Below are 25399 nucleotides of genomic sequence, written 5' to 3' on the forward strand. Positions count from 1 at the left end.
AGTGCTAAGGGAGGATTTTTAAACACATCCAGAAATCTGGGATGGCACTTAAAGAAAGTTGTGTGGTCCTGTTTCAATTCCTTATGAAGACTTCTCTGTTGCTGGAGTACGGATTAAAACTACAGATGTGTAAGGTTTCTGGAGTAGTTACTGCAGTAGAGATCCCAGAAGTCTTAAGAGGTACTGGATAATGTTTTGCTGAAATGTTTGCACCTACAAGACTGAGGCATCTTATTATTATCTGGCCCTGCAAGCAGCAGGGGCTTAGGGAAATGTCTCAGTACAAGCACTGGCTTTTTAAAAAAATATTTTATGTCTTATTATTGCCCAAGATAACATATTTTTAGTTTAGTTTATAGTAAAAGGTTTATTGGCTAAACTAAATAGCTCCACAAATAAAAAGTGAAAAGGTAGTCCAGCAGGAAAATAAGCACAGGCCATAACAGTAATCAACAGAGAAAGATGTTCATCTTCATTTATGTAAATTTAAGAAGTCACAAAATATTAACGCTATAGTAGCATATAATTCCTATCAATTTGTTGGACAAATATCTAAAAGTTTGACAAAATACTATATTATGCATTTTCTTTTTTAAGATTTATTTTATTTTTATTGGAAGGACAGATTTACAGAGAGGAGATGCAGAGAGAAAGATCCTCTCTCCTTTGGTTCACTCCCCAAGTGGCTGCAACAGCCAGAGCTGAGCCAATCCAGAGCCAGGAGCTTCTTCCAGGTCTCCCACGCGGGTGCAGGGTCCCAAGGCTTTGGGCCGTCCTCAACTGCTTTCCCAGGCCACAAGCAGGCAGCTGGATGGGAAGCAGAGTATCCTGGAAATGAACCAGCATCCATATGGGACTCCAGGCACCTGCAAGGCGAGGATTTAGCCACTAAGCCATTGTGCTTGGCCCTGCACTAACTTTGTTACCAAGCTGACAGAATGGAAACTTAAAGTCAGAATAGGATAGACTCAAAGAACATTCAGAAACAATTTCTTTGAATTTGCAGATTAAGATTCATCTATGTTACTACTATTTCACAAGTGGATTCACAGGGAAATTGTATCTTTCGGTGAAAACTAGTTCTGGTTAGGTTTAATGTGGCTTATATGGGAAAAAATGTGAGAGCAAAGAATTTAGGATGAAATGAACTCTAAAAGACAAAAAATGAAGAAATGAACTTGCTTTTTTTGTTTTTGTTTTTAAGATTTATTTTTGTTAGAAAGGCAAATATACAGAGAGTAAGATCTCCCATCTGATGGTTCACTCCCCAAGCAGCCGCAACGGCCAAACCTGAGCCAATTCGAAGCCAGGAGCCTGGAGCTTCTTCCAGGTTTCCCACATGGGTGCAGAGTTCCAAGGCTTTGGGCCATCCTCAACTGCTTTCCCAGGCAACGAGCAGAGAGCTGTGGATTAGAACTAGGGTCCAAAAAGGATCCCAGTGCGTTCAAGGAGAGGACTTTAGCCGCTAGGCTACTGTGCCTGGCCCATTTTTTCTAACAATATGAGTCGGAGGACTGTTTTTAATAATGATAGCAAACAGAACCATATTCACTGATCTAATCTCCCTTTCTGTTCAATAGTTGCAAAAATTAAGAGTAAAATAGAGTGGCACAATTAGCACTGTAACTACTTAACTTTAAAAAGTGAACTCATGTTTAATCTATTTTTTTAGATGAGAAGGTTGATAATGAAAAGAATTGTCAAAATCAGCAAATTTAACTTGTCTGATATTGTGGCTGATTATGAAGAAATCGTAACCGGAAGGTACTACCAAAAATATGATATAAAAATCTGTAAGCTAATTCTTTCAGAATCTTCCACTTTCTCTACTTTTATGTTAACTTGTAAGTCAAAAGATGCAGTGTAAGAGCATAAAGAGATATATAATGATTTTAAAACATTTGTTTATTTGAAAGTTGTATTTTGGAATATCTTCATGATATACTTTCAGTTGTACACTTTCTTAAGGGGTTTTTTCATACAGTACTGATGTTTTATTACAAACAAGAAAAGTTAAAGGAACACGTTTTTCCCATTTTTTTATCGTAAGATTTTCCTGTCCTGACAATGCTACTGGACAATTTTTTAAGACTTACTTATTTATATTAGAAAGGCATTTTTAGAGAGAAAAGGAGATACAGAGATAAAGATCTCCTATCTGCTAGCTCACTCCCAAAGTGGCTACAGTGGCTGGAGCTGAACCAATCCGAAGCCTGGAACAAGGAGCTTCTTCTGGGTCTCCCACATGGATGTAGGGTCCTAAGGCTTTGGGCCATCCTCCATTACTTTTCCAAACCATAAGCAGGGAGCTGGATAGGAAGTGGAACAGCCAGGACACGAACTGGCACCCAGATGGGATTTCAACACATGCAAGGTGAGGATTTAGCCACTGAGCCATTGCACCAGGTCCCCTGCACAAGTTTTTGCTGGATGCATCACATGCTAAAACTGTAGAGGTTCCCTTGCAAACCAAGAGTTTCAGTTGACCAAGAGTGCTGAAAGGTACAGGCAGCAGTTGGAGGTACCTTTGCTAAACTGAATCAGTTCTCACCTTATAGTTTCTGTGCATCTCAGGAGTAGGTGCAAGAGCAGGGCTGCCAAGTTCTCTGGGAAACATCCCTGAAGGCCACTCAGATTCTTGTCATAACCGATACAGTTTTAACGGGTTTAGGGTGCTGAAATCTAATGTGGCTTATGTACAAGTAATGTAATTATGTTATTTTATGTCTATGGGACTGTTCATTTTTTCACTCTTCAGCCAGCTGACACATGCAGTTTGTAAGTTTGTGGAGCCACGAAGAAAATTAAAGCCTCAGAGGAAAGAAAGAAAAAAAGTCACAGCTCAGACAGTCTCCAATGGAGATATTAAGATTCTTGTCAGAATATTAAGAGCCTATAATATTCCCACCAGGAAAACAACAGTTAGTAGGTAAGGCAATATATACCAATTTTCAGTTTCAAAAGATCTATTTTAAATGCGATAAATGTCCGTTTCATTCTGCTTGTGAATAGTCACGTGTGATTTGTATGTAGTGCATATTTAGCTCCCAAGTACCTCCATAATGCTAGGTCTCCCTTGTCTTGTGTTTTACATGTTTTCTTCTTACTCAATTGTGCTTACTACAATCTACAAATTGTACCTATGAAAATATTTTGCTTATTGTTTACTACAGCTAACGCTTGTCAATGGTTTTACCTCTATTTTGCAAACTGTAGCCTTATTCATCTAGTGAATGTTTTCAAAATAAATGCACATTTTCAGAGGCTATTTTGTAAAACAGGGACATATAAAATTATCACTATTTTCTATAATCATTATAATTGAAAGAATATTATAATACCAAAATATGAAGTAAATATTCTCAAAGTATTGTTTGCTTTATCTTTTCTCCTCTTGCTGACTATTTCTTAAAATATTACCATAGACTAGATCCAACCCATAGTGCAGCATTTAGGAACACTCTTCCAGGGTAGAAATTGTCAGATGCACAGCTCTAATCATTTGTGATGCTATGACAATCCAAAGCCAACAGTCAGATCCAGAGAAACTGAATTGTATTTCTTCACAAGAACAGTAAAAATGTACCCACATCTATCAAAAAAAGACTCTCATTCAAATGTATTTTTCACTATTATTTTTTTTTGAAGAGCTCTGGATATGCCTACTTATTTGATGTCATCCATATCTCGCCTCAGACATAAAGAAACAATCAAATCAACAGCCTCAGATGAGATCTTAAACGAGGTAAGTATTTGACATTTCTATAAAGAATAGTATTGATTATGTTTGCTCCCTCTCTATTTCTTCAGCTTCAAATTTATTCTCCAGAATGTAGTTGCCAAGCAATTTCCTAGCTTTCTACCCTTATTAACTATATAAAATACCACAAAAAATCTAGTCATTGTTTTTACATGTTTCAGGATACTGTAAACCCATTTGTAGAAGTTTCTTTTCAACACACTGTATACCAAACCAGTACTGCAAGTGGATCTCATCCATGCTGGAATGAAGAAATTGAAGTAGATTTTAGGTATGCTGGAGTCCATTTTTATTTCTGTAGCTTCTGAAAAAGAGAACAACAATAAAAGTATTTTCTTGAACCATTTATGAAAATTAATGACTCATTGAGGCTTAAAAACTCTTGACTTCCCACTTCAAATATATAAATTAACAATTATTTAGGCACAAGTTTTGAATAAAAATGATAAACTGATTATTTGTGTGTCTACCATGCATCATAAAAATGAAATATTAGCAATACCCGAAGCAGCTTACTGTGCCTTACCTAACTGCTTCCCCTCTTTTTCCCCAGAGATAACAACCATGAATTTATATTTACCATTCTCTGTTCTTTTATATGTTCACTTCATAGAATTTTTACCCCAAAAGTTATTTACTTATATGTATCTTCTGTTTTACAAATTGAGTCATATTTACATATTTTGCAATCTCAGTATTTTTACTTAATTGTTAAATATTTTGAGTATTTCACCCATGTTCACGCTTCCACTGTCTGAATATATTCCCAAAATGTGTATGTTGGAAAATCCTCATTGCAGCAGTGTTGACACATGTTCATCAATAAGTTAATACTATAGTTAAAAGGGCTCACAGGAGTGGATTCACCCTCTTGTATTTTTCTGCTTTATGAAGATATAGCATTTGTTCTCTTTATTTTTTTTGCTCTTCCACAATCTGATGAATTGCCAAGGAGACCCTCAGTAGACACCAGATGCCAGTGCCTTGGCCTTGGACTTCCCATCTTCCATAATTGGGAGAAATACATTTCTGGTCCTTATTTGCTAACTCGATTCAGGTACTTAATTATAGGACCTCAAACAGATAAAGACAATGCTATTTATGTTCAGAAGCACTGACATAATCACTTGCATCTATATGATGGAATTTTATAGGCTACCATATCCTAGCCACCACTTCAAAACTGAGATTTGCAAGGAAACTCCAACCCCAAACTGAGATTTGCAATAAAAATGAGATCCTATTTATGCTGTTACCCCAAGAGGAAAGCATCATAATGCACCAGTATACCTTGGAATTTTGTTAACTTAGAAACTGGATACTTCTTTTAGCAGAAATCAAGTTTGTTCCTCCAGACTCAGTCCTGGCACAGTTGTATATTCAATGTTTGTCTAGATTTCTACACATATCCTTGCTATTAGACTGCCTGTCTAGACCTTGTACTTCTTGCTCTGCCTTATAATCTGATACATGCTTTGTTGACGTTACTCTTTGTGCATGAGCATATTGGTTTAAATGTAAATTGATTACATTGTAAAATATCAAGCATAATTTCATATATGTTTGCTCTTTGTGCATGAGCATATTGGTTTAAATGTAAATTGATTACATTGTAAAATATCAAGCATAATTTCATATATGTTTGCTTATAAAAAGTTTCTAAAGATTCATTTAAAAGTGGGATTAAGAGATAATTTTGGGGACCAGCATTGTGTCACAATGCATTAAGCCACAATTGGTAGTTTTAGCATCCCATGTGATCCAGATGTCTCCTGATACACCTAGGTGTAAGAGTATAAGAGCAAGACAAAGCAGAGACAGAACAGGACAAAGAAACAGACCACAAATTGCAGAGCCAAAGCAGGTTGCTTCAGAGACATACCTGAAATGACCCAGTACTGGTGGGGATTGGAGCGCTGCCTTCATGCAGGCTGGTTGTCTATACAGCCAGAGCTGTTTTTAAGTTTTGGGTCAGTGGACATTAAGCAGGACCAAGTGGGTTGGCATGGAGTTGTTTTGTGGGAGTTGGCTTTGTAAACTGGACAGGCATGAGCTTAAAGGCTGAGGTGGAGTTAAGCTGGTTAAGGAAGGATGGAAGTGATTGGAAGTTTCTCAATGGAGTGCTCTTAGTCACAGAGGCAAGAGACTGCAAAGTGGTGGGGAATTTTAGACCTTCTTTTCCTTCTTGCTCCATCAATGGGAAGGCAGTGGAATGAGTTCTAGTCTCCTGGGTTCGACCTGATCCAGACCTGGCCGTTGTAGCCATTTCAGAAGTGAGCCAGTGAGGGCCTGGCGGCATGGCCTAGCAGCTGAAGTCCTCTCCTTGAACACGCTGGGATCCCATATGGACGCCGGTTCTAATCCCGGCTGCTCCACTTCCCATCCAGCTCCTGAAAGCAGCACTGGCCATTGCGCTCACTTGGGGAGTGAAACATTGGACGGAAGATCCTCCTCTCTGTATATCTGACTTTGTAATAAAATAAATAAATCTTAAAAAAAAAAAAAAGTGAGCCAGTGAATGCAAGATCTCTTCTTTTTCTCTCTTTCCCAGTCTGTCTGCAACTCCACCTTTCAAATAAATAAATATTTTAAATATACATGTGTAAGATTTAGTGCAAAAAATTAAAATCTGTGCATAGCTTTTCATTTTCTACAAATTTCTTTAAAATCCTCCTATATGTGGTTATATGTTTGTAAAGTTTTGAAGTATAAGATTTAGTGTTAGAAAAAATATCATATTAAGTGAAGCAAAGTAGCAAGGAAGACAAATAAACCTAAAGACAAACTAAAGAGAAGGGTAAGGGGTGTTTCTAACCTTGAAGCTTTAGAAATGAACTTAGTGCACATTTGTGGTACTAAGTGGATCAGAAGTTTCAGCTTCAACAAAATCACCCAGCTACTACTTTTTGCTGCCTCCAATGTAAGACTCTTATTCTCCATTCCTATCTTCATGACATTTAGGTAAAAAAAATGGCATAGAAATGAAATAAATTGAATAGTAAGTAAATAGTAATTAGCCCTATGAACCCTACTTTGGAAAAAGAATTGTGAAATTTGAGGGAAATTTAAGGAGAATACAAAATTGAAGATTTAGGCAGGAGGTGGGTAATTTAAGGAACATACCAAGTTGACAAGCTCAGAAATATCTTGAAGATGGCAGTCATCCTTTCTTCTACTGACATGGCACTGCAGATAGACACCACCTCACCTGCTCTGCCGAAGGCCATCTCAACATGAAAGGAAACCCTTGAGGATCAAAGCAAGGGAGTCAGCATGTTATCAATTAGAAATATAAGGACTACAATTTAAACTGTTATCTATCTAGCATTTTCAGCTATCACTTGCAGTGGGTCTGAGAAAGTTGTGGAAACTATTGGTTGTGCTTTGAAATAATACTTGCTATCTTAAGCAACAAACATTAACAGATAATGTCAGTGGCGATTATATAGTAAAGCAATAATGATCTTTGGAGTCAGAAAGAACTGGGTCCAGATTAGAGCTGGATTATTTAGAGATGGCATCATCTTGAGTAAACTAGTTAGCTTCCCTGAGCTTCAGTTTCCCCATGTAGCTAATTCTAAAATGTTAGGGGCAGGCATTTAGCCTAGCAGTTCAGATACTGCATCCCACTTTGGAGTACTTAGGTTCCATTCCTGTCTTGTGCCTTACTTCAGCTTTCTGCCAGTGTAGAATCTGGGGAACAGAGAAGGCTCCAGTAGTGGGTCTCTGCAACTCACATGAAAGACCTGAACTGAGCTCCAAGCTCCAGGCTGTGGCCCCAGTCCAGCCCGGTTCACTGCAGACATTGGAAGAATGAAACAGCAAATTAGAACTCTTTTGCTCTTTTGCTGCCTCTCAAGTAAAATAAGTAATTAAATAAAATGTTCCTATTCAAATAAGCCATCAGAAACAACTTTAAAAATTAAAATTAAACATATCCTCCTATCCAAATTTCTGTTGGAGAAAATAAGTGTGGGAAGGATAATAGACTCTGCAGTTAAATAATCAGACATATAACTGAGAGCAAGAGGGCATTTTAATTAAATGTGTGAATTAGCAGAAAGTAGAAGAATTTTAGTTGGACTTTTTTTTTTTTATTGGAAACTCAGATATACAGAGAGGAGGAGAAATAGAGAGGAAGATCTTCCATCTGTTGATTCGTTCCTCAGGAGGCCACAACTTCCATACAAGTGCATGGTCCCATGGCTTTGGGGCATCCTCTACTGCTTTCCCAGGCCACAAGCAGGGAGCTGGATGGGAAATGGGACTGCCGGTTCTAATCCCTGCATCTATATGGGATTCCAGCATGTGCAAGGCAAGGACTTTAGCCTCTAGGCTAACATGTCAGGCCCTCGTTGGAAACTTTTAATGTACCATACTTCAGATAATTTGTAAAAGATAACTGCAGTGAAACCATTTCTGCTTGAATGTAAAATAAAATACGAAGTGCACACTGGCTTTTATGAAAGGTAACAGCCGATCTTCAAAGATGTGGCTTTTTCCTAGCTTATACTTTATAAAACTCAGGACTGGTATGAGCTGATTATACTCTTCAAAACTAATTTGATACTAAAAAAATTAAACATTTAAGTGTGTTTTTTTTTTGTAGCTCACCAGGACAAGATTATAGCTTCTCAAACTTATCTGAAATAAAAGATTATGTGCATATAAACATTTTTGATGAAATGATGGTTGAAAAACATGAGGTAAGGTATAATAATTGAAATAATCAATGTTGAATAATTCTAAAAGATCAAACTGAATAAGCCAGCAAAGTCAGAATTTGTATGTTTGTTTTTAGATGCAGTATCTATATTTGCTGAAATGGATTTGGGGATTCGTTTCCATCTTTTTTTTTTTTTTTTTTTTTTTTTGGTTTTGAGTGAAAAACTTAAGTTTCTAAAAGTGAAGTTAATTGCAGGGTAGTACCAGTGCAAAATGCATCTGTGATGATAAATGCCTGTCCCTTTTATGCCTGGTGTAATAATGTGCACATATTTATTTAAAGTGTGTAATTTGACAAGTTTCAACATATGTAGACATCCATAAAACTGTTTTCACAATCAAGATAAAACAATCCTATCAAATACTTTCAAAAATTTTCCCCTGCCCTGTTGGCATGTCTCCTTCTTTCTGCCTCCCACCCAAGGCAACCATTGATTTGCTTTCTGCCCCTATAGTTTATGTTTTCTAGAAATGTTGTAGAAATGGAATGTTAATTTTTGATCCTGTTTATTTTACTTAGGAAAATTATTTTGAGATTTATCCATGTTGTATTGTTTTGCAATTATTAGTTCATTAGTTTTAATTGCATAATAATATTCCATTGGTAAACATGCATCTTTATGTAATTACGTTTTGACAGACATTAAGGTTATTTTCCTTTCTTGAGTATCATAACATTTTCTATTGAACATTTTTGCATATCTCTGTATATACAAGTGCTTTTGTTTCTCTTAACAAATATATAGGGAAGGGGACCTGGCACAGTGGCCTAGCAGCTGAAGTCCTCACCTTGAGTGCACCGGGATCCCATATGGTTGCCGGTTCTAATCCCAGCAGCCCTGCTTCACATCCAGCTCCCTGCTTGTGGCCTGGGAAAGCGGTCGAGGGCGGCCCAAAGCCTTGGGATCCTGCAACCACATGGGAGACCTGGAGGAAGCTCCTGGCTTCTGGCTTCGGATTGGCTCAGTTCCAGCCGTTATGGTCACTTGGGGAGTGAATCATCGGACAGAAGATCTTCCTCTCTATCTCTCCTCCTCTCTGTATATCTGACTTTGCAATGAAAAAAAAAATCTTTTAAAAGTTACTTAAAAAAATAAATATGTAGGGATGAAATTATTGTATATTATGGTAATTAGATGTTCAAGAAATTGTTCCACAAATTAATTTAAAAACTGTCATCAGTAATATATGACTTCCAGTCCTTTCACATTCTTAAAAATACTTGGTCAGATTTAAATTACAGTCATTCTAGGTATATGATTTTTTTCATGCAGTTTTAATTTGCATTTCCTTAGTACTTCATTATTAATGATTTATTATCAGAATAGCTATTTTATATGTTTATACAAATATTTTATTTTAAAAATAAGTGTGTTTGTCAATTCTTGGCCTTTTGGCTAAGGTCAAGTGCAAAATAAGGATATGGTTTCTTATTCAATTTTGAGGTTGCATCACTTCTCGGCCTTTTGGCGAAGATCAAGTGCAATTTTGAGATTGTTTTGTGTAATTTGCATACAAGTCTTTTATAAATATACATCCTGCAAATATTTTTCCAAGTGTGTAGTTTGTCTTTTTATATTACTACTCTTTTTTAAGAGCAAAAGCTTAAATTTTGATGAAGTTAGATTTATCAGCTTGCTTTTGGTATCACATTGTTCAGCCCTGTTTTTGCCTTATGTATTTTCAAATAGTTATTAGGTTCATAAATCTATGGAGGTGTGTTTTTCCTTGATGAATTTAATTTCTTTATCATTATGAAAAAAATCTCTATTCTTGGTTATATTTCTTCATTTTTAAAAAGCGATCAATTAGCTAATTATTTATTTTATTTGAGAGATAGAGAAACTTCCCATCCACCAATTCACTCTGCAATTGCCTGGGAGCCAGGAACTCAATCTGTCTCCACATGTGGATGGCAGAGACCCACATGCTGGAGCCATCACCTGCTGCTTCCCAGGGTGGGTATTAGTAGGAAGTTAGGAAAAAAAAGAGTAAACAAAAAAACAATTGGGAGTGGGACCACAACTGAACCTGGCACTCTAGTGCAGAGTGCAGGCACCGCAAGTGGCATCTGAACCACTACACTATTTCCTATGTTTGCTTTGTGATAAAAACATGGGGAGTGTTAAATGGAAAGAACCTGGTGTGATGGCTCAATGGGGATTAGGGAGGCTTGGTTAAGAATTTCAAAATCGGGCCTTGTGTGATAGCGTAGTGGTTAAAATTCTCACCTTGAATGTGCCGGGATCCCATATGGGCGCTGGTTCGGTTCGTATCCCAGCAGCCCCGCTTCCCATCCAGCTCCCTGCCTGTGACCTGGGTAAGCAGTCGAGGACTGCCCAAAGCCTTGGGACCCTGCTCCTGTGGGAGACCTGGAAGAAGCTCCTGGCTCCTGGCTTCGGATTGGCTCAGCTCCAGCCGTTGCTGCCGCTTGAGGAGTGAGCCATCGGATAGAAGATCTTCCTCTCTGTATCTCCTCCTCTCTATATACCCACTTTTCTAATAAAAATAAATCTTTACAAAAGAAAAATAATTGCAAAATCATAACTCTTAAAAGATACATAAAAGGCTCTGTTCAAATAATGGCTAAATACCCTCCTTGTAAGTGCAGAAATCCCACAGGGGCACAGGTTCATGTCCTGGCTGCCACATTTTCCATTCTGCTTATGGCCTGGGAAAGCACAGCAGGATGGTCCAAAGCCTTGGGGTCCTATATCCACATGGGAGATCCTGAAGAAACTCCTGGCTCCTGGCTCCTGGCTCTGGCCCTTGCCACTATTTGTGAAGTAGATGGAACAGCTTACTCTGTGTCTCCTGTTTGTAAATCTGATCTGCCTTTCCAAAAATAAGTAAATCTTAAAAAAGTTCATAATATCTTGTAATCTTACTGTTCCACAAATTTTTGATGCCCTTCTTATATAGTCATTCTAGCTTATGTGATTTAGAGCTTTTTAAATTTAACTTGTCTTTATATTTACATGCATTTTCTATAGACAGCAATAGTTTTGTTTCTGCTTTTTAATGTGTTTCTGCCTTTCTGCCTACATTTTGTCTAATTATGGCTGAGTTCCATCTTCCAATGTGTTTCATTCTTATCCCATTAACTGTTTCTTTTGATCCTCTTTTCTAACCTTCTTTTGGGTAGATAGTGTTATAATTCCATTTTATGTCCACTGTTTACTTCCTTATTTTCTGAATTGTTCCACAATTTATCATGTTTTATTTAATTTACCACAGTCTGCAAATACTGCTGTGCATATGGGGTAGAACAGAATATTGTAGCGTATTCATTTTCCTCTCTGGTATTTTGTGCTAGTGTTCTCATACATTTAATTCATATGTATGCCATAAACTTCACAACTTTACATTATTTGTGCTTTAACTAGTGAGCTCTTTTCAAAGAAGTTTGGGAAAAAAAATGTATCTTCGTTGAACTTGACGGGGCAATAAGATGCTGGACTCTATGTTTGGTATACGCTTGCAATGGGGAAATCTCAACTGAACTTGAGCTGTGGTTATGCAACAAGGTGGAGGAATCCACCATGGTGGGAGGGTTTGGGAAGGGGTGGGGAGAACCCAAGTATCTATGTAACTGTGTCACATAATACAATGTAATTACTGAAGTTAAATAATAAATAATTAAAAATAAATAAATAAATAAATAAATAAAAAATGTATCTTCCCTTTACCTATTTTTTTTCTTTCTAAAAATTAAGAGAATGATTTTTATACTTTTGTGAAACTACTTGTCACATATTAAGTGATAAAATTATTTATTTTGATAGGATCACTGCCTCAAGAGCTGTAGTAGTCACTTATATATAAGAAAGAATTGGCTTGGATCCATTGCCTTTCCTTTTTCTGCTCTTCTGCAACAATCTGAGGTAATAGAGAGTGGTTCTTTGTTAATCATTCTAAGTTTTGATCTTTCACTAATGGACTAATAGAAGCTCTGTTTTCATAGAATCATATCCAATGTTTAGCAGGTAAGTAGATCAGTTGAAGTGATCTTATATTAGAATATTTGTTTGACATGGCCACTACCAGTCATGTTAATGATTGTTGACAGGTTATTGGTAGGAGAGGAGAGAATGTATATTAGGAGAATAGACGTGCTTCATAATGTGCAGATGGAAGTCAGGATGGAGTAAGTGGAAAATGTGTTACAAGTAAAGATCCTTGGGAGTTAAAGTTATTAAAGATGAGGCTTCCCTCATCTCTTAATCCCCAATGACATTCCTCAGGACACAGAGGTACTCAAGAAAGAGGGCATCAGGGATTGGCATTATGATGCAGTAGGCTAAACCTCTTGCAATACCAACATCCCATGTTGGAGTGCTGATTCAAGCACCAGCTGCTACACCTAAATTCAGCTCTCTGCAAATGTGCCTGGGAAGGCAGTCGAAAATGGCCCAAGTACATGGATCCCTGACACCTATGCGGAAAGCCAGAATTGGTTTTGTGGTTCCTGGATTTGGCCTGGACCAGCCCTGGCTATGGAGGGGAGCAAAGCAGTGGATGGAAAATCTCACTCCCTTTCTGTCACTCTTTCAAATACATAATATAATGTTAATATGGGCTTCAAAGTGGGGGCACTATTGTCATTAGTCCCACAGTTTTTTTTAAAGATTTATTCACTTTTGTGGGAAATACAGATCTACGGAGAGAAGCAGAGACAGAGAGAAGGATCTTTGAAGCTGAACTGATCTGAAGCCAGGAGGCAAGAGCTTCCTTTGGGTCCCCATGCAGTCCCCCATGGTCCCCTAGGTGCAGGGTCCCAGTGCTTTGGGCCATCCTCTGTTGCTTTCCCAGGCCACAAGCAGGTTGCTGGATGGGAAGTGGAGTGGCTGGGACACAAACCAGCACCCATATGGGATCCCGGCGCACAGAAGGTGAGGATTTGGTACTTAGGCTGTTGCGCCAGGTCTGCAATCTTGAACAAATATTTCAGTGTCCCGAGTCTCAGTTTCTTTACCTGTAAATAGAAATGAGGATTGCATGTACTCCGTTGGCTATTATGATTGAATCAGGTGGCACAGTGCCTACCACAAAGTGCCCTTATAATCATCATTATTATTAGTTGTTAGTAGATGCCCATGTACCCATGTACATGTTTTGCTTGGTTTAGAGAATACTGTGCTGGGATATTATGTATTTCACTGGTGTTCATTTTCAGTATGCATAACCTATTGTGTTAATGTACCATTTTAGATTAGTGGAACATTTCAAGTAAATATTCCATCAGTTTTGCTTGGATATACTTGGAGTAAGACTTACATATCTCCTAAGGAAGATTGTGTTGGACAGAATTTAAAAGAATGTATCTTCTTAAATATTTTTGCTACCATTGAACCACAAATATCACATATCACTTGCAATCCAAAACTAGATAAGGTGGGTTTTATACTGAATTACTTTTATAGATACCATCATGGATATGTAAGTTGTTTTACAAACCAATGATTGATAATTTCAAAACTGGCAAAAGTAAACGTTTGTTCTTGATATTTTCTAATAGGAACAATATCGCACAATGTTGAAGTACTTTAAATTTTATTCTAGTTTTCAGATCAAATGGATATTTTGCACAGAGCTCAGATTTTTGAAAAAAACTGTAAGGCAGTGTTTCCCAGCAGAAGAATCATAACCACTGTTCTTAACGATGAAGGGGCACATGTCTTAGTAACGAGATACATCAAGGCACTAAATCCACCTCAGCAACTTCTGGATATATTTCTTCAAGATTCGAACACAACCCTAGTGAGTTCTGTTTAACGGCGTCCTTGGTATTAGAAAACAGCTATGGAGAGTCACTTTTACCTTCGGTTTGTGCATTCTTGTTCTTTTGTTCTCAGAATATTTATATTGTCTGTGAATTACAAAACTTCCTTATCTGAACTCCTTAACCTGAAATCAAAAGTCCTGCTTTAGCCTGCCCTCTGCTCTACTTCGCTTTTCCTTCAGGGGGTTCCTCCTGCCTTTTATCCTGAGAGGCAGGTGTCCAAGGAGATAGATTTTTTTCAAGGACTATTGTTATCTTTCAAAAAACACATTCATTGTACCATTTTTGTTTATCAAAGGTTTGACCATGCGTGTTCATTGCATGAGGTCATCAGAGTGAAAGGTCACAGTGCACAGATGGCAGCTGTCATGTGTCAGTTGAAATTTTAACAGACTTTCTGTGTCTGCTCACCATGTCTGGTTCACCTTGCCTCTACCATTTCCAAGTGAGAAAGGCAACAGTATATAATCTGTTATTGGAGAAAGCATTCTTTGTTGTGACCACATGAAACAAGCTTCTATTAATAGAAAAAAAAACTGACAAATTTTGAACTTAAAGGCAAATCAAGCTTTCCAATGTTTTAAACAAAGTTTCGCAGTTACACTTCAAGATCACATGGTTAATTCTAATGTATATTGTTGTAATGTTTAAACTTTGATTATATTTAATAATTTGCTATAAAAATATAATTTTATATGGTTGGCTTGTTTCCTCTTTTTTAAAAATAAATATGCTAGCTTCACTAGTATATCTTTCTTTTTGACATCCTATTTTAAAGATTTATTTTATGTGAAAATCAGAGTTACACAGAGAGACAAAGAAATAGACCTTTCATCTGCCTATTCACTCTCCAAATGGTCACAGTGGTCAGAGCTGAGCTGATCCGAAGCCGGGAGCCAGGAGCTTCTTTTGGAGCTGCCACATGGTGCAGGGCCAAGGACTTAGGCCATTCTCCACTGCTTTCCCAGGCCATTTGCAGGGAGCTGGATCAGAAGTAGAACACCCAGGACTGGAGCTGGCTCCCATATGGGATACTGGAGCTGTAGATGGAGGGTGCCAACCCCTTGCTTCCTCTTCTGTGAAACTATAAATAATAATGTCTACTTTACAGGCTTATAGAGTATGGTAAATGATATAATACATACATAGCAGTAAGCTTGGTGATGGTTATATATATTACACCCTCAATAGATGTTATTAATATTGTTCTAGGACCTCATTGCTCGATTTGTATCTTTGATCCCTTTTATGCCTGATACACTGGATAAAAATGATGGCTCTGATATATGGATGACATCAGAGGTAACCAATTCCATTTTGTAATTAGAATGTATAGTATTTCTTACTTGATTCTCTTCTAAGGACTCATTTAAAAAATATTATATACTTATATAGTGCTTTCCCTTGTGATATTCAGGAACTTTTTAATTTTATGCATCATTTTCAGCTCTAACAATCTGAAGAGCTGTCATAGTATTGTTCTTTGCTAGCACTTTGATTGGAATTCTTTTTAAAGCAGTTTCCGAACAAAATACAGTCTCTGTGCATCTTGTGGGCCAGTCTTACACTAAAAATTTATTTGTTATTTTTCTGAAACTCACATTTAAATTGGTGTACTACACATTTTTCCTTAGTCTGGAACCCTTATTGGAATGTGTTGCATTCTACTTTAAACCATATTTTGTTGCTTAAGTCTGTAGATGTGAAGGCCTTCCCTTCATCCTATGAAAATTTAATGTAATAAATTGACAGAAAAATATATTTGAAAATATTGACAAATTTAATGCAGGCAGTCATGGCTGTCACTACCCACCAGTTCAACATATTCGGAAGCTCATACGCCTCTTTTCACAAGTGAGTGGATAATGGGGAATGCTGACAAGTTTTAGAAGTGTGATAAGTAAATTTTAGGGGCATTAAGTGAACTTGGAGAAATTTAGAGTGGCCTAGGACAAAGTCTGCATTTTGGGACAATAAACATTAATTATAAATTATTCCTTTTGGAATGTTGAATGCAACCAAAGAGGAATCAGTTGTGTGACAAAATTCTGTTCAAGTGCATTAACAGACTTCAGTCTTCTTTGTTAACACAGGAATTTAGTTAAATGAGAACTTGGAGAGGACCAAAGGAAATTATTCTTTTCCTTGGTATGTCTAGAATTTAAGCAGACAAGGAGACACTACAGAAACCATCTTTAGCCTTAGTTCCTCTCTTAGTTTCTTTAAAACGGCACATGTGGTACCATATTTTGAGATGATGGTCCCTAGGCCCCTTCAATTCCACACCCAGATTCTATACACACAAATTCTACTTGTAATCTCTTTAAAGACAAAGAGAGACTTGGTTCCTATTCATTCTTAAAATTTATCACTTTTACACAGCTTTAAATGTAGCAATCATTTAAAAAATATGTTTTCAAGTGTAGCACAAGTTTTATAGAAGCCTTAGAGAAGGACACTTTGACCTGGATCTGATGTCCTGGCTCTTATCTAGATGTTTTAGTAGCTAGGTTTGAGCTGAAATGGATTTAGGGAGCATCAAGTTAACAAACTTATTACTGTACCTTCTTCTTATGCAGGACTAAGGGAGGAAAACATGATTTTACTTTAGGCTCCAGCAATTCAACTCTATTAGAATTCAGAAAGATATCTTTCCATCTAGATTCTTCTGAGATTCTTTGAACTGATGTTTTTAGGAGTATTATCATTCTGCAGAACACTAAAAGATGCTGAGCTAAAAATAATCGTGGCAGCAAATACTAGTGTACCCAAGTCTCCCAGCCAAACACAACAGAAAACTAGGATGGTTACCACAGACTCACTACTCCTCTTGGCCAGATCTTCCCATTGACATGAATCTTTGGTCACACGATGCTGGGGAGTATGACTAATTTCTCAAGACAAAAGAACTGTTTTTTCCATTTAATAGTATTTAGAGTCAAACGAGCATGGATTTAAATCATAATTCAACAGTTTAATAGCTGTTTATCCTGTCTAACCTTACTGGGCCTCAATTTCCTTACCGATGTTATACAGGAGACTTAAAAGAACCAAAGGAGACGGCATCTGGAATTCAAGAACAGTAAACTATTTACTCTTTATCCTAACCCTCTTCCTCTTAAAAATTCAGCATGGGAATCTCCACGGCTGGATATTGAAAAATATTCATATTATGCCTTTAGCTGTCCTTGCTCTTCTTCCTACTTTTCTCCAAGGTCTCTTTAAGTGTCTTCTCTAATCTCTCTCTCTCACCATCACATTGAGTCAGTGTCTATTGATATGGACACATCAGTTGTTAAAACAGTGAAACACTTCCCAATTGACTTTTATTTATTTATTTATTTATTTATTTATTTTATAGATTTTCATTTTACTTTTATTACAAAGTCAGATATACAGAGAGGAGGAGAGGCAGAGAGGAAGTGGAGCTGCCGGGACCAGAACCGGCGACCATATGGGATCCTGGCGAGGACCCCAGCCACTAGGCCACGCCACCAGGCCCTTATTTTATTTATTTATTTATTTATTTATTTATTTATTTATTTTTATAGTCTCTTCAAGAGCTCTCTAGCTTCCGTCTCCTAAAGGCCCCATCTCCTGGTAGTGACATGGAAACACCTGTCACATCTAAATGGCAGAGCTACTACTCAGCAACAACACATTGTGTAGCAATGTCCAGACCCACACGTTTGCTAGATCTTTGATCTTTTCCAACAGAAGCTGAAAATCCACTTTATTAAGAGGTAGTTTTTGTTTGTAACAATCTAGCGATCAAACAAAAGCTAGCTGTAGACTAGAAGTAGTCCACAGACTGCCCACCGGCCGCTTGTGCTGCAGCTTCTCTTGTTTTACCACCTATGGACATGCTCATACTTGAGCCACAACACCCGGATCAGCTGTTCAATTCTTTCAGTTGAAGAAGATTGAATCACTGTTGCTGACTGGGCTCCAAGTCAGACCTCTTCCTTTTCTGGTACAGGACATAAATAACTCCATTGCCCAAAGGATAACTTCGTCTCAAACTTTCTCAGTGCATACATCCCTGCTTGCCCACAGTCCAAATTGGTCCTAAACAAATCAAATAATGCTGCATGTTGGGTACAAATTATCTGATCACTTCAGAAGATAATAAAGATGCTACCTGGTAGTAAAGATGCTAACAGTGCTTGCAGCCAATACTCTTTCTGTCAAGCCCTAGCAAACATGGGGTTTTCTGCTTGGCTGTCATCTTTGGAATCTGGTAAAGGCAAGTATGCTTGTAACAGGAGGGAGAATAGGACACTAAACCTGCTGGATGTTCACATTGGTTCACTTTCCATCCCTTGTTTCTGGCTGTCACTTTGTTCTTCCATAGCGCTGCATCAGCTTGGCTATTGGAAATAAGGAGGAGCATGCCATACTTCTGTGTAATTTCTTCCTATATTTTGGAAAGAGTGCTTTGGTCCTCCTGGGAACCTCAGTATTAGAGGTAAGTTCTGGAGTTCAAGCAAAACTGCATCAGATGTTTCAGCCATAAGTTTTTTTTATTATTCATTAATTACATTGTATTATGTGACACAGTTTCATAGGTACTGGGAATTCTCCCCACCCCTTCCCCACACCCTCCCCCCATGGTGGATTACTCCACCTTGTTGCATAACCGCAGTTCCAGTTCAGTTGAGATTCCCTCTTTGCAAGCATATACTAAACATAGAGTCCAGCATCTTATAGTCCAGTCAAGTTCCTCAGCTTCTTAGGGAGACCCTGTCTGGTCTGAGGGCAGAACCAGCAGAGTATCATCCCGATCAATTAAATGCTCCAACATACCATCAGCAACAATTCGTGTGGAATTGATATAGTATTGAGTAACCAATATGTTAAAAACAAATGTGATTTCTTTTTCTTTTTTTTTTAAAGATTTATTCATTTTATTACAGCCAGATATACACAGAGGAGGAGAGACAGAAAGGAAGATCTTCCACACGATGATTCACTCCCCAAGTGAGCCGCAACGGGCTGGTGCGCGCCGATCCGATGCCAGGAACCAGGAACCTCCTCCGGGTCTCCCACGTGGGTGCAGTGTCCCAATGCATTGGGCCGTCCTTGACTGCTTTCCCAGGCCACAAGCAGGGAGCTGGATGGGAAGTGGAGCTGCCGGGATTAGAACCGGCGCCCATATGGGATCCCGGGGCTTTCAAGGCGAGGACTTTAGCCGCTAGGCCATGCCGCCTGACCCTAAATGTGATTTCTTAACCACATTCTGTGGTCACCTCATTGACATTTCAATTTTAGTTTATATACAACATATAACATAACATACATAAAATAACATGTTTTACATAACATCATATCTTAAATTAAGGCAAACATGTGGTATCTAACCTTTTGGGATTTTTCAGCCATAAGTTTAAGACTTCAAAACAAAGTTTCCATCTTCTATCATGCTGATTAGAAACTTTCACAGACAAGTTACTAATTAAGAGGACACTTCTTGTTGAAAGTGTTCTGCTATACAAAGAATAACTTTCTTTTGTTATTCTGTTTTGGGGAATAGTACTAAAATAGTGTTACTTGATAAGGCTCCTTGCAACGTGTAAATACATAAAAGGTTTTGGAAACAGCATGTCTTCACCACATGGTGGTGGTGGCTATGCAGCAATACTTGCAATGTAGTTGTTGTGGTTATTATCAATTCAAATACCAACATTGTCTTCCCATGTTTTCAACCCTGTATCTTTAAGATTGTTAAGAAACACTTGTTCTTGGACCTGGCTCGATGGCTCAGTGGCTAAAATCCTTGCCTTGTACTTACCAGGATCCCATGCGGGCACCGGTTTGTGTCCCAGATGCTCCACTTCCCATCCAGCTCCCTGCTTGTGGCCTGGGAAATCAGTAAAGAATGGCCCAAAGCTTTGGAACCCTGAAACCATGTAAGAGACCAGGAGAAAGCAACTGGCTCCTGGTTTTGGATAGGCTCAGCTCCAGCCACTGCAGCTACTTGGGAAGTAAACCAGCAGATGAAGGATCTTTCTCTTTGTCTCTCCTTCTCTCTGTATTTTTTCTTTTTTCCTTTTTTAAAAGAAACATCTGTTCTCATACTAAACTTGTTAGGTGTTAATATTAAAAGAAGTGGGACAAAAATTCATGTTTAGCTGTCTGAAATATTGACAATCTATTTTATATGTTTTTGCATTCATTCTACCACAAAATTGTCTCTTTTTGTCTATTTCTAGCCATACCTGTGTAACTTGCTAAATGTTAACATTATCAATCTTTTCTTATAGTTTTTGTCATGGCCATTTGCTTCTCTATATTCCCTTGGCATAACTTGTTACTTATTTTTTTAAATTTTATTTTTATAATGATTACATGGTTGATCAGGGTGGGAAGGATGGAGGTTTAGGGAAAATTAGGTATTCTCATTGCTTCCAAATTTGCTATTTCTTCTTGTTGTTTCTGGGGGACGGGGAGAGACAAAGAAGGAAATCACTCACAACTTTCCCACACGTCCTGGTACCCAGGGATGAGGAACCGCCACCTCATATCATCCCAGAGTCTCAGTGTGTACATATTCCGAGGGTTCTGTCCAAGTGGTTTGGATAGTTCTGAAATGCTGCCAGTTTCACCGATCCAAGGATGATGTCACCCTCCCAATGTCCATTGACTCCATTCACTGAGATTTTTTGCTGTCATTGTTTGTCCTTGGGCTTGCCTGCAAGAACATGTCCTACTTAATGAAAAGGCGGAGCAGTGGACACAGACCCTGTTGTAAAAGGAGAATTTGGCAGCTCACTTGGTGCTGTAGCAGAAGAAGGAGAACAGAACAAACTGGACAACTGCTTATTACTTCTGTATTAAGTTTCTTAACCAAGAGCCTAAATGTATTCTCCCATATGAATGTCTGCTATAGTTTTAGGTACCACTAGGTGGCAGTACACAGTCGACCATATTTCGACAGTGTTTGCCTTTGCAACTGTGAGCCAACTGCATGGGAGGCAGCCCTGCAGTCAAGAGAGCCTGTTGTTTACTCTCAGATGAACAAAGAGATAAATGTAAGGGTCATGGAGTTTGGAAGACAAGAATCCCCAGCATAGTATTAATTTAGGTCTGGAGAGGTGACTGTAGTTCACAATATGGTTCTGGTGGTGTGACTATATAGTTCACAATACTAATGTTTTATGGACAGGAGCTCAAAGGCTCCAAACACAGAGATATCTAGGCGATGCAAATGCTACCACCCTGATTTTATCAATACACACTGTATGCATATATAGAAATGCCACTTATGTTCTGTAAACATGTACAATTATTACATGTTAATCAAAAACCTAAATTTTTTAAATAAAAGAGGAGAAGAATACGGGTTTGAGGAACAATCAGGCCTAGATGAGCCACTCACTGACTACTGGTGTCAGCCTTGTTTGCTTCTCTGAACCTCATCTCTCCACACTGAGGGGACAATGGCCTTGATTGTTGCCCTCTCTAAGCCCCAGCACCTCTGATTTTTATCTAGAAGGTGAGCACAATAATCCCCACCCCACAGAATCAACAACGAATTAACCTCAAAAAACGAGTGTGAATTCTTAGCACAGCACACGACACATATAAATATTTCACAAATGCTAGTCATTATTGCACAAAATGTTTATTCTTTGCTAAGAAAGGCTTACACTATAACAAGTATGTGCAGAGCAAAATAAAACGATGACTATTTTTTGTTGCTCACGTTGGTTTCCTGTATACTTTCTTATTAACCTCTAATTAAAAATCATGTTCTCTTTTTTTAAAAAAATTATTTATTTTTATTACAAAGTCAGATATACAGAGATGAGGAGAGACAGAGAGGAAGATCCTCCGTCCGATGATTCACTCCCCAAGTGAGTGTAACCTCCTCCGGGTCTCCCACGCAGGTGCAAGGTCCCAAAATCTTGGGCCATCCTTGACCGCTTTCCCAGGCCACAAGCAGGGGGCTGGATGGGAAGTGGAGCCACCGGGATTAGAACCGGTGCCTGTATGGGATCCCGGGACGTTCAAGGTGAGGACTTTAGCCACTAGGCCACGCCGTGAGGCCCAAAAATCATGTTCTTAATAACAGCCTTTTAATATCTTCATATTTTTCTCAGACCTGTAAGCCTGTTTCCATCTTTAACTCTCTGGTGTGTGTTCTTAGCCTCCAAGTGTATTCTAACTAAAGTAGGGCTAGTCCCTGCTTTGTGAGAATAAGGCAATAGTGCCCCTACTTCAAGACACTTTGGTGCTGCCTGTGAGGAAATCAGCATCGTAAGTCAGTTTTGTTGCATATTTTCTTGCCGTCAGGACAGCCTCCACATACATGGAAGCGCTGACACACCAGTTCTCTTGTCTGTATCCTCATGCCATCCTCCTCTTGGCATTCTGGGACCTGGATTATTTTTCTCTTTTCAAAAAAATTTTTTTAAAATTTAGAAATAAGAATAATTACATTATATTTTCCACATACAGAAATTAGTTAAGGGGCCAGGGCATAGACTTAACTGGCTAATCCTCCATTTCCAAGTGCTAGTATCCCATACAGATGCCAGTTCGTGTCCCAGCTGCTCTACTTCCAAGTCAACTCCCTGCCTGTGGCCTGCGAGAGCAGCAGGATGGCACAGTGCCTTGGTACGTTGTACACATAAGGGCACTGATGCAGCAAGAGCCGTTGTTTGGGGAGTGAACCAGTGAATGGAAAAACTTTCACGCTGTTTCTCTTTCTCTCCGTAAAAATCTGCCTTTCCAATTAAAAATAAGTAAATCTTTAAAATAAAATAAATCTTTAAGAAGAAAAAAAAACAAAACTAGTTAGATCTACTAAAGATAACATTACCTTTTTCCCTTGAACAGGGCCATGTGGCTTATGTATTGACTCAAGAAAGTGATGAATATTTGCTCTGGAATCCATCAACTGGGCAATGCCATAAGCAGTTTGACCCGTTTTGTCCCTTACAAAGCATAGATTGTTTGTTTGATGATAAAAATGTAAGTATATGGGGAAAATTACCACCTCAACAACTACCCTAGCCACACACTAGATTCACTTGAGGGACTTTGAAGACAAAGTGGGAATTCAACCAGAATCCCTGGAGTCAGGTGCCCGGGAAGACTTCAAGCTCTGGAGCTTCCCAAGGTGACGCTGTAGCGCCTGCATGACTGAGAACCAGTCAAGTATCCCTGTGACCATGAAGCCTGGAGTCTCAGTATTTCTTGCCTTGGAACCTCTCTTACAAAGCACGGAATAATAAGATGGTAAAATTTTGCTCCATGTTCATCTACTGTGGTCTTGTATTTCCTTGGGCCTATGCTGACTTTTTGTTAATATCGTAATAGGTGTGGTTTAATATTCAACAAAATAATACACCAATGGCTATACATTTTGACTATTCAAAAGAAAGTTTCTGGAAACAGTTAATTCCAAAAAACTTCCAAGGGATGAAATCACCAAGCATACAGGTAAACCATATTTCTGTACGTGTGTCTGTAAGTGGCCATTGTCTCTGATCTTTATTAGTTGTAACAGTTTTTGTATCTTGTAGTCAATTGCTTATTAGCAGTATTAATTTTAAAAATCTAGTTTCTGATGTTTTACAACAAAGATGCAACTGAAAACTGTTAGTGACATAAGCCAGTCCCTAAACAAGTACCATATTATTTCTCTGATTTGTGGTTATTAATACACAGAGAGCAAAAAAATGTAATATATATGAGTGAAAATAACATTTTGAGATTTGCTTGTTGTTTACAGACCTTGTCTGTGTTCTTAAGGAACAGTCGTTTTCCGCTTACTGCCTGTTGAATTCTTTATTTACAAAAGGAGGGTTAAGTTTGTAATCATAAACTAAGCTGAAAATACATCACTGTTAAATAAATTAAATTAAAAATGAAAAAAGAAAACCAGCCTTTTCAACTTATGTTTAGGCAACATTAGGCTCTTTCTTTCTCTGAAGAAAAAAAATTAAGAAGAAAATATCCCAAATAAAAATTTGTTTTAAAATAGAATTGAACTTTTTTAAAATAATGAAAATAGAGAAGTTAGTGTTCAAGATAGTATAAGTTCTTACTTTGACCTAGCGCTTCTGTTCCATATCCATGATGATGATCACGTAGAGAAATTTACAAACAGAAGGCTTACCTGAGCTCCCAGCTGTGGCAGTTAACTTATGGAATACGAATGGGACAGGCACACTAACAGTTGAGTGGTCTGCAGCAGGGAGGGAAGCTGGTCTGAAAATGTTCCAAGAAAGCCAGTGATCTGGCCCACGCATCGTTTTTTAAAGCCAGGGAGTATGGTGGAGTTATGTAAATCCCCTACTTTTTAACAAAGATGGGGCTAGAGACAGGGAATTACCTGCACTCACTGGAATTTAGAAGGCAAGAGACCAGGAATTGATCCAATCATAAGAAGGCTTGACCACTGGCCCTGTTAGGTATTTGGCATCACGTTGGGAAAATACTCAAAACACAGTGTCAAAAACTGTTTCTGGGTTGAGGGTCATGGTGTCACAAGAATATAGGTAATTGCAAAGTCTGCAAAGTAGAAACTAGGGAGAGAAAAAGAACATCAAATAGGAACAACAACAAAAAACTTACAGAAATTCAAATTCTCAACCTCACTCATAATCAAGGAAATGTAATATAAAACAATAAACCTCTGCTTTACAAACATAAAGTTGATGGGAGTATTATATTTTCTTTTTTAAAACATTGATTTATTTTTATTGGAAAGGCAGATTTACAAAGAGGAGAAACAGGGAAAGGTATTCCATACACGAGTGTATTCCATACACGTGTTCACTCCCCCAAATGGCTGCAACAGCTGGGGCTGAACCTATCTGAAGCCAGGAGCCAGGAGGCTCTTCCAGGTCTCCAACATGGATGCAGGGTTCCAAGACTTTCCCAGGTCATAAACAGAGAGCTGAATGGGAAGTAGAGCAGCTGAGTCACAAACCAGTGACCAAATGGGACACCAGTGCTGCAAGGCAGAGGATTAGCCAGGTGAGCCATTGTACCGGACCCTCTAATGATATTCATGAACTTTTTGAAGTACCCTTACAAAGTACAAAGCCATTTGTATGAATTAAGTCAGAGATTAGTATACAGGGTACTTCAAATCTGTCTGTGGTGTATTCTTTACAAAT

General features: G+C 38.2%; 1 protein-coding gene across 1 annotated transcript in view; it reads left to right on the forward strand.

Moving 5' to 3' along the window:
- CC2D2B (coiled-coil and C2 domain containing 2B) overlaps positions 1-25399 on the forward strand; it is an 81120-nt gene that overhangs the window by 50220 nt on the left and 5501 nt on the right. Inside the window, exons 22-33 of the mRNA XM_058671769.1 lie at positions 1673-1764; positions 2759-2929; positions 3649-3745; positions 3922-4031; positions 8370-8466; positions 12271-12369; positions 13697-13879; positions 14048-14245; positions 15480-15569; positions 18622-18735; positions 23109-23243; positions 23592-23714. Of these exons, the coding sequence (XP_058527752.1) occupies positions 1673-1764; positions 2759-2929; positions 3649-3745; positions 3922-4031; positions 8370-8466; positions 12271-12369; positions 13697-13879; positions 14048-14245; positions 15480-15569; positions 18622-18735; positions 23109-23243; positions 23592-23714 (1509 nt within the window). The remainder of the gene's footprint in view (positions 1-1672; positions 1765-2758; positions 2930-3648; positions 3746-3921; positions 4032-8369; positions 8467-12270; positions 12370-13696; positions 13880-14047; positions 14246-15479; positions 15570-18621; positions 18736-23108; positions 23244-23591; positions 23715-25399) is intronic.

This window comes from Ochotona princeps, chromosome 13 (assembly GCF_030435755.1).
Source record: "Ochotona princeps isolate mOchPri1 chromosome 13, mOchPri1.hap1, whole genome shotgun sequence".
Classification (NCBI taxonomy): domain Eukaryota; kingdom Metazoa; phylum Chordata; class Mammalia; order Lagomorpha; family Ochotonidae; genus Ochotona; species Ochotona princeps.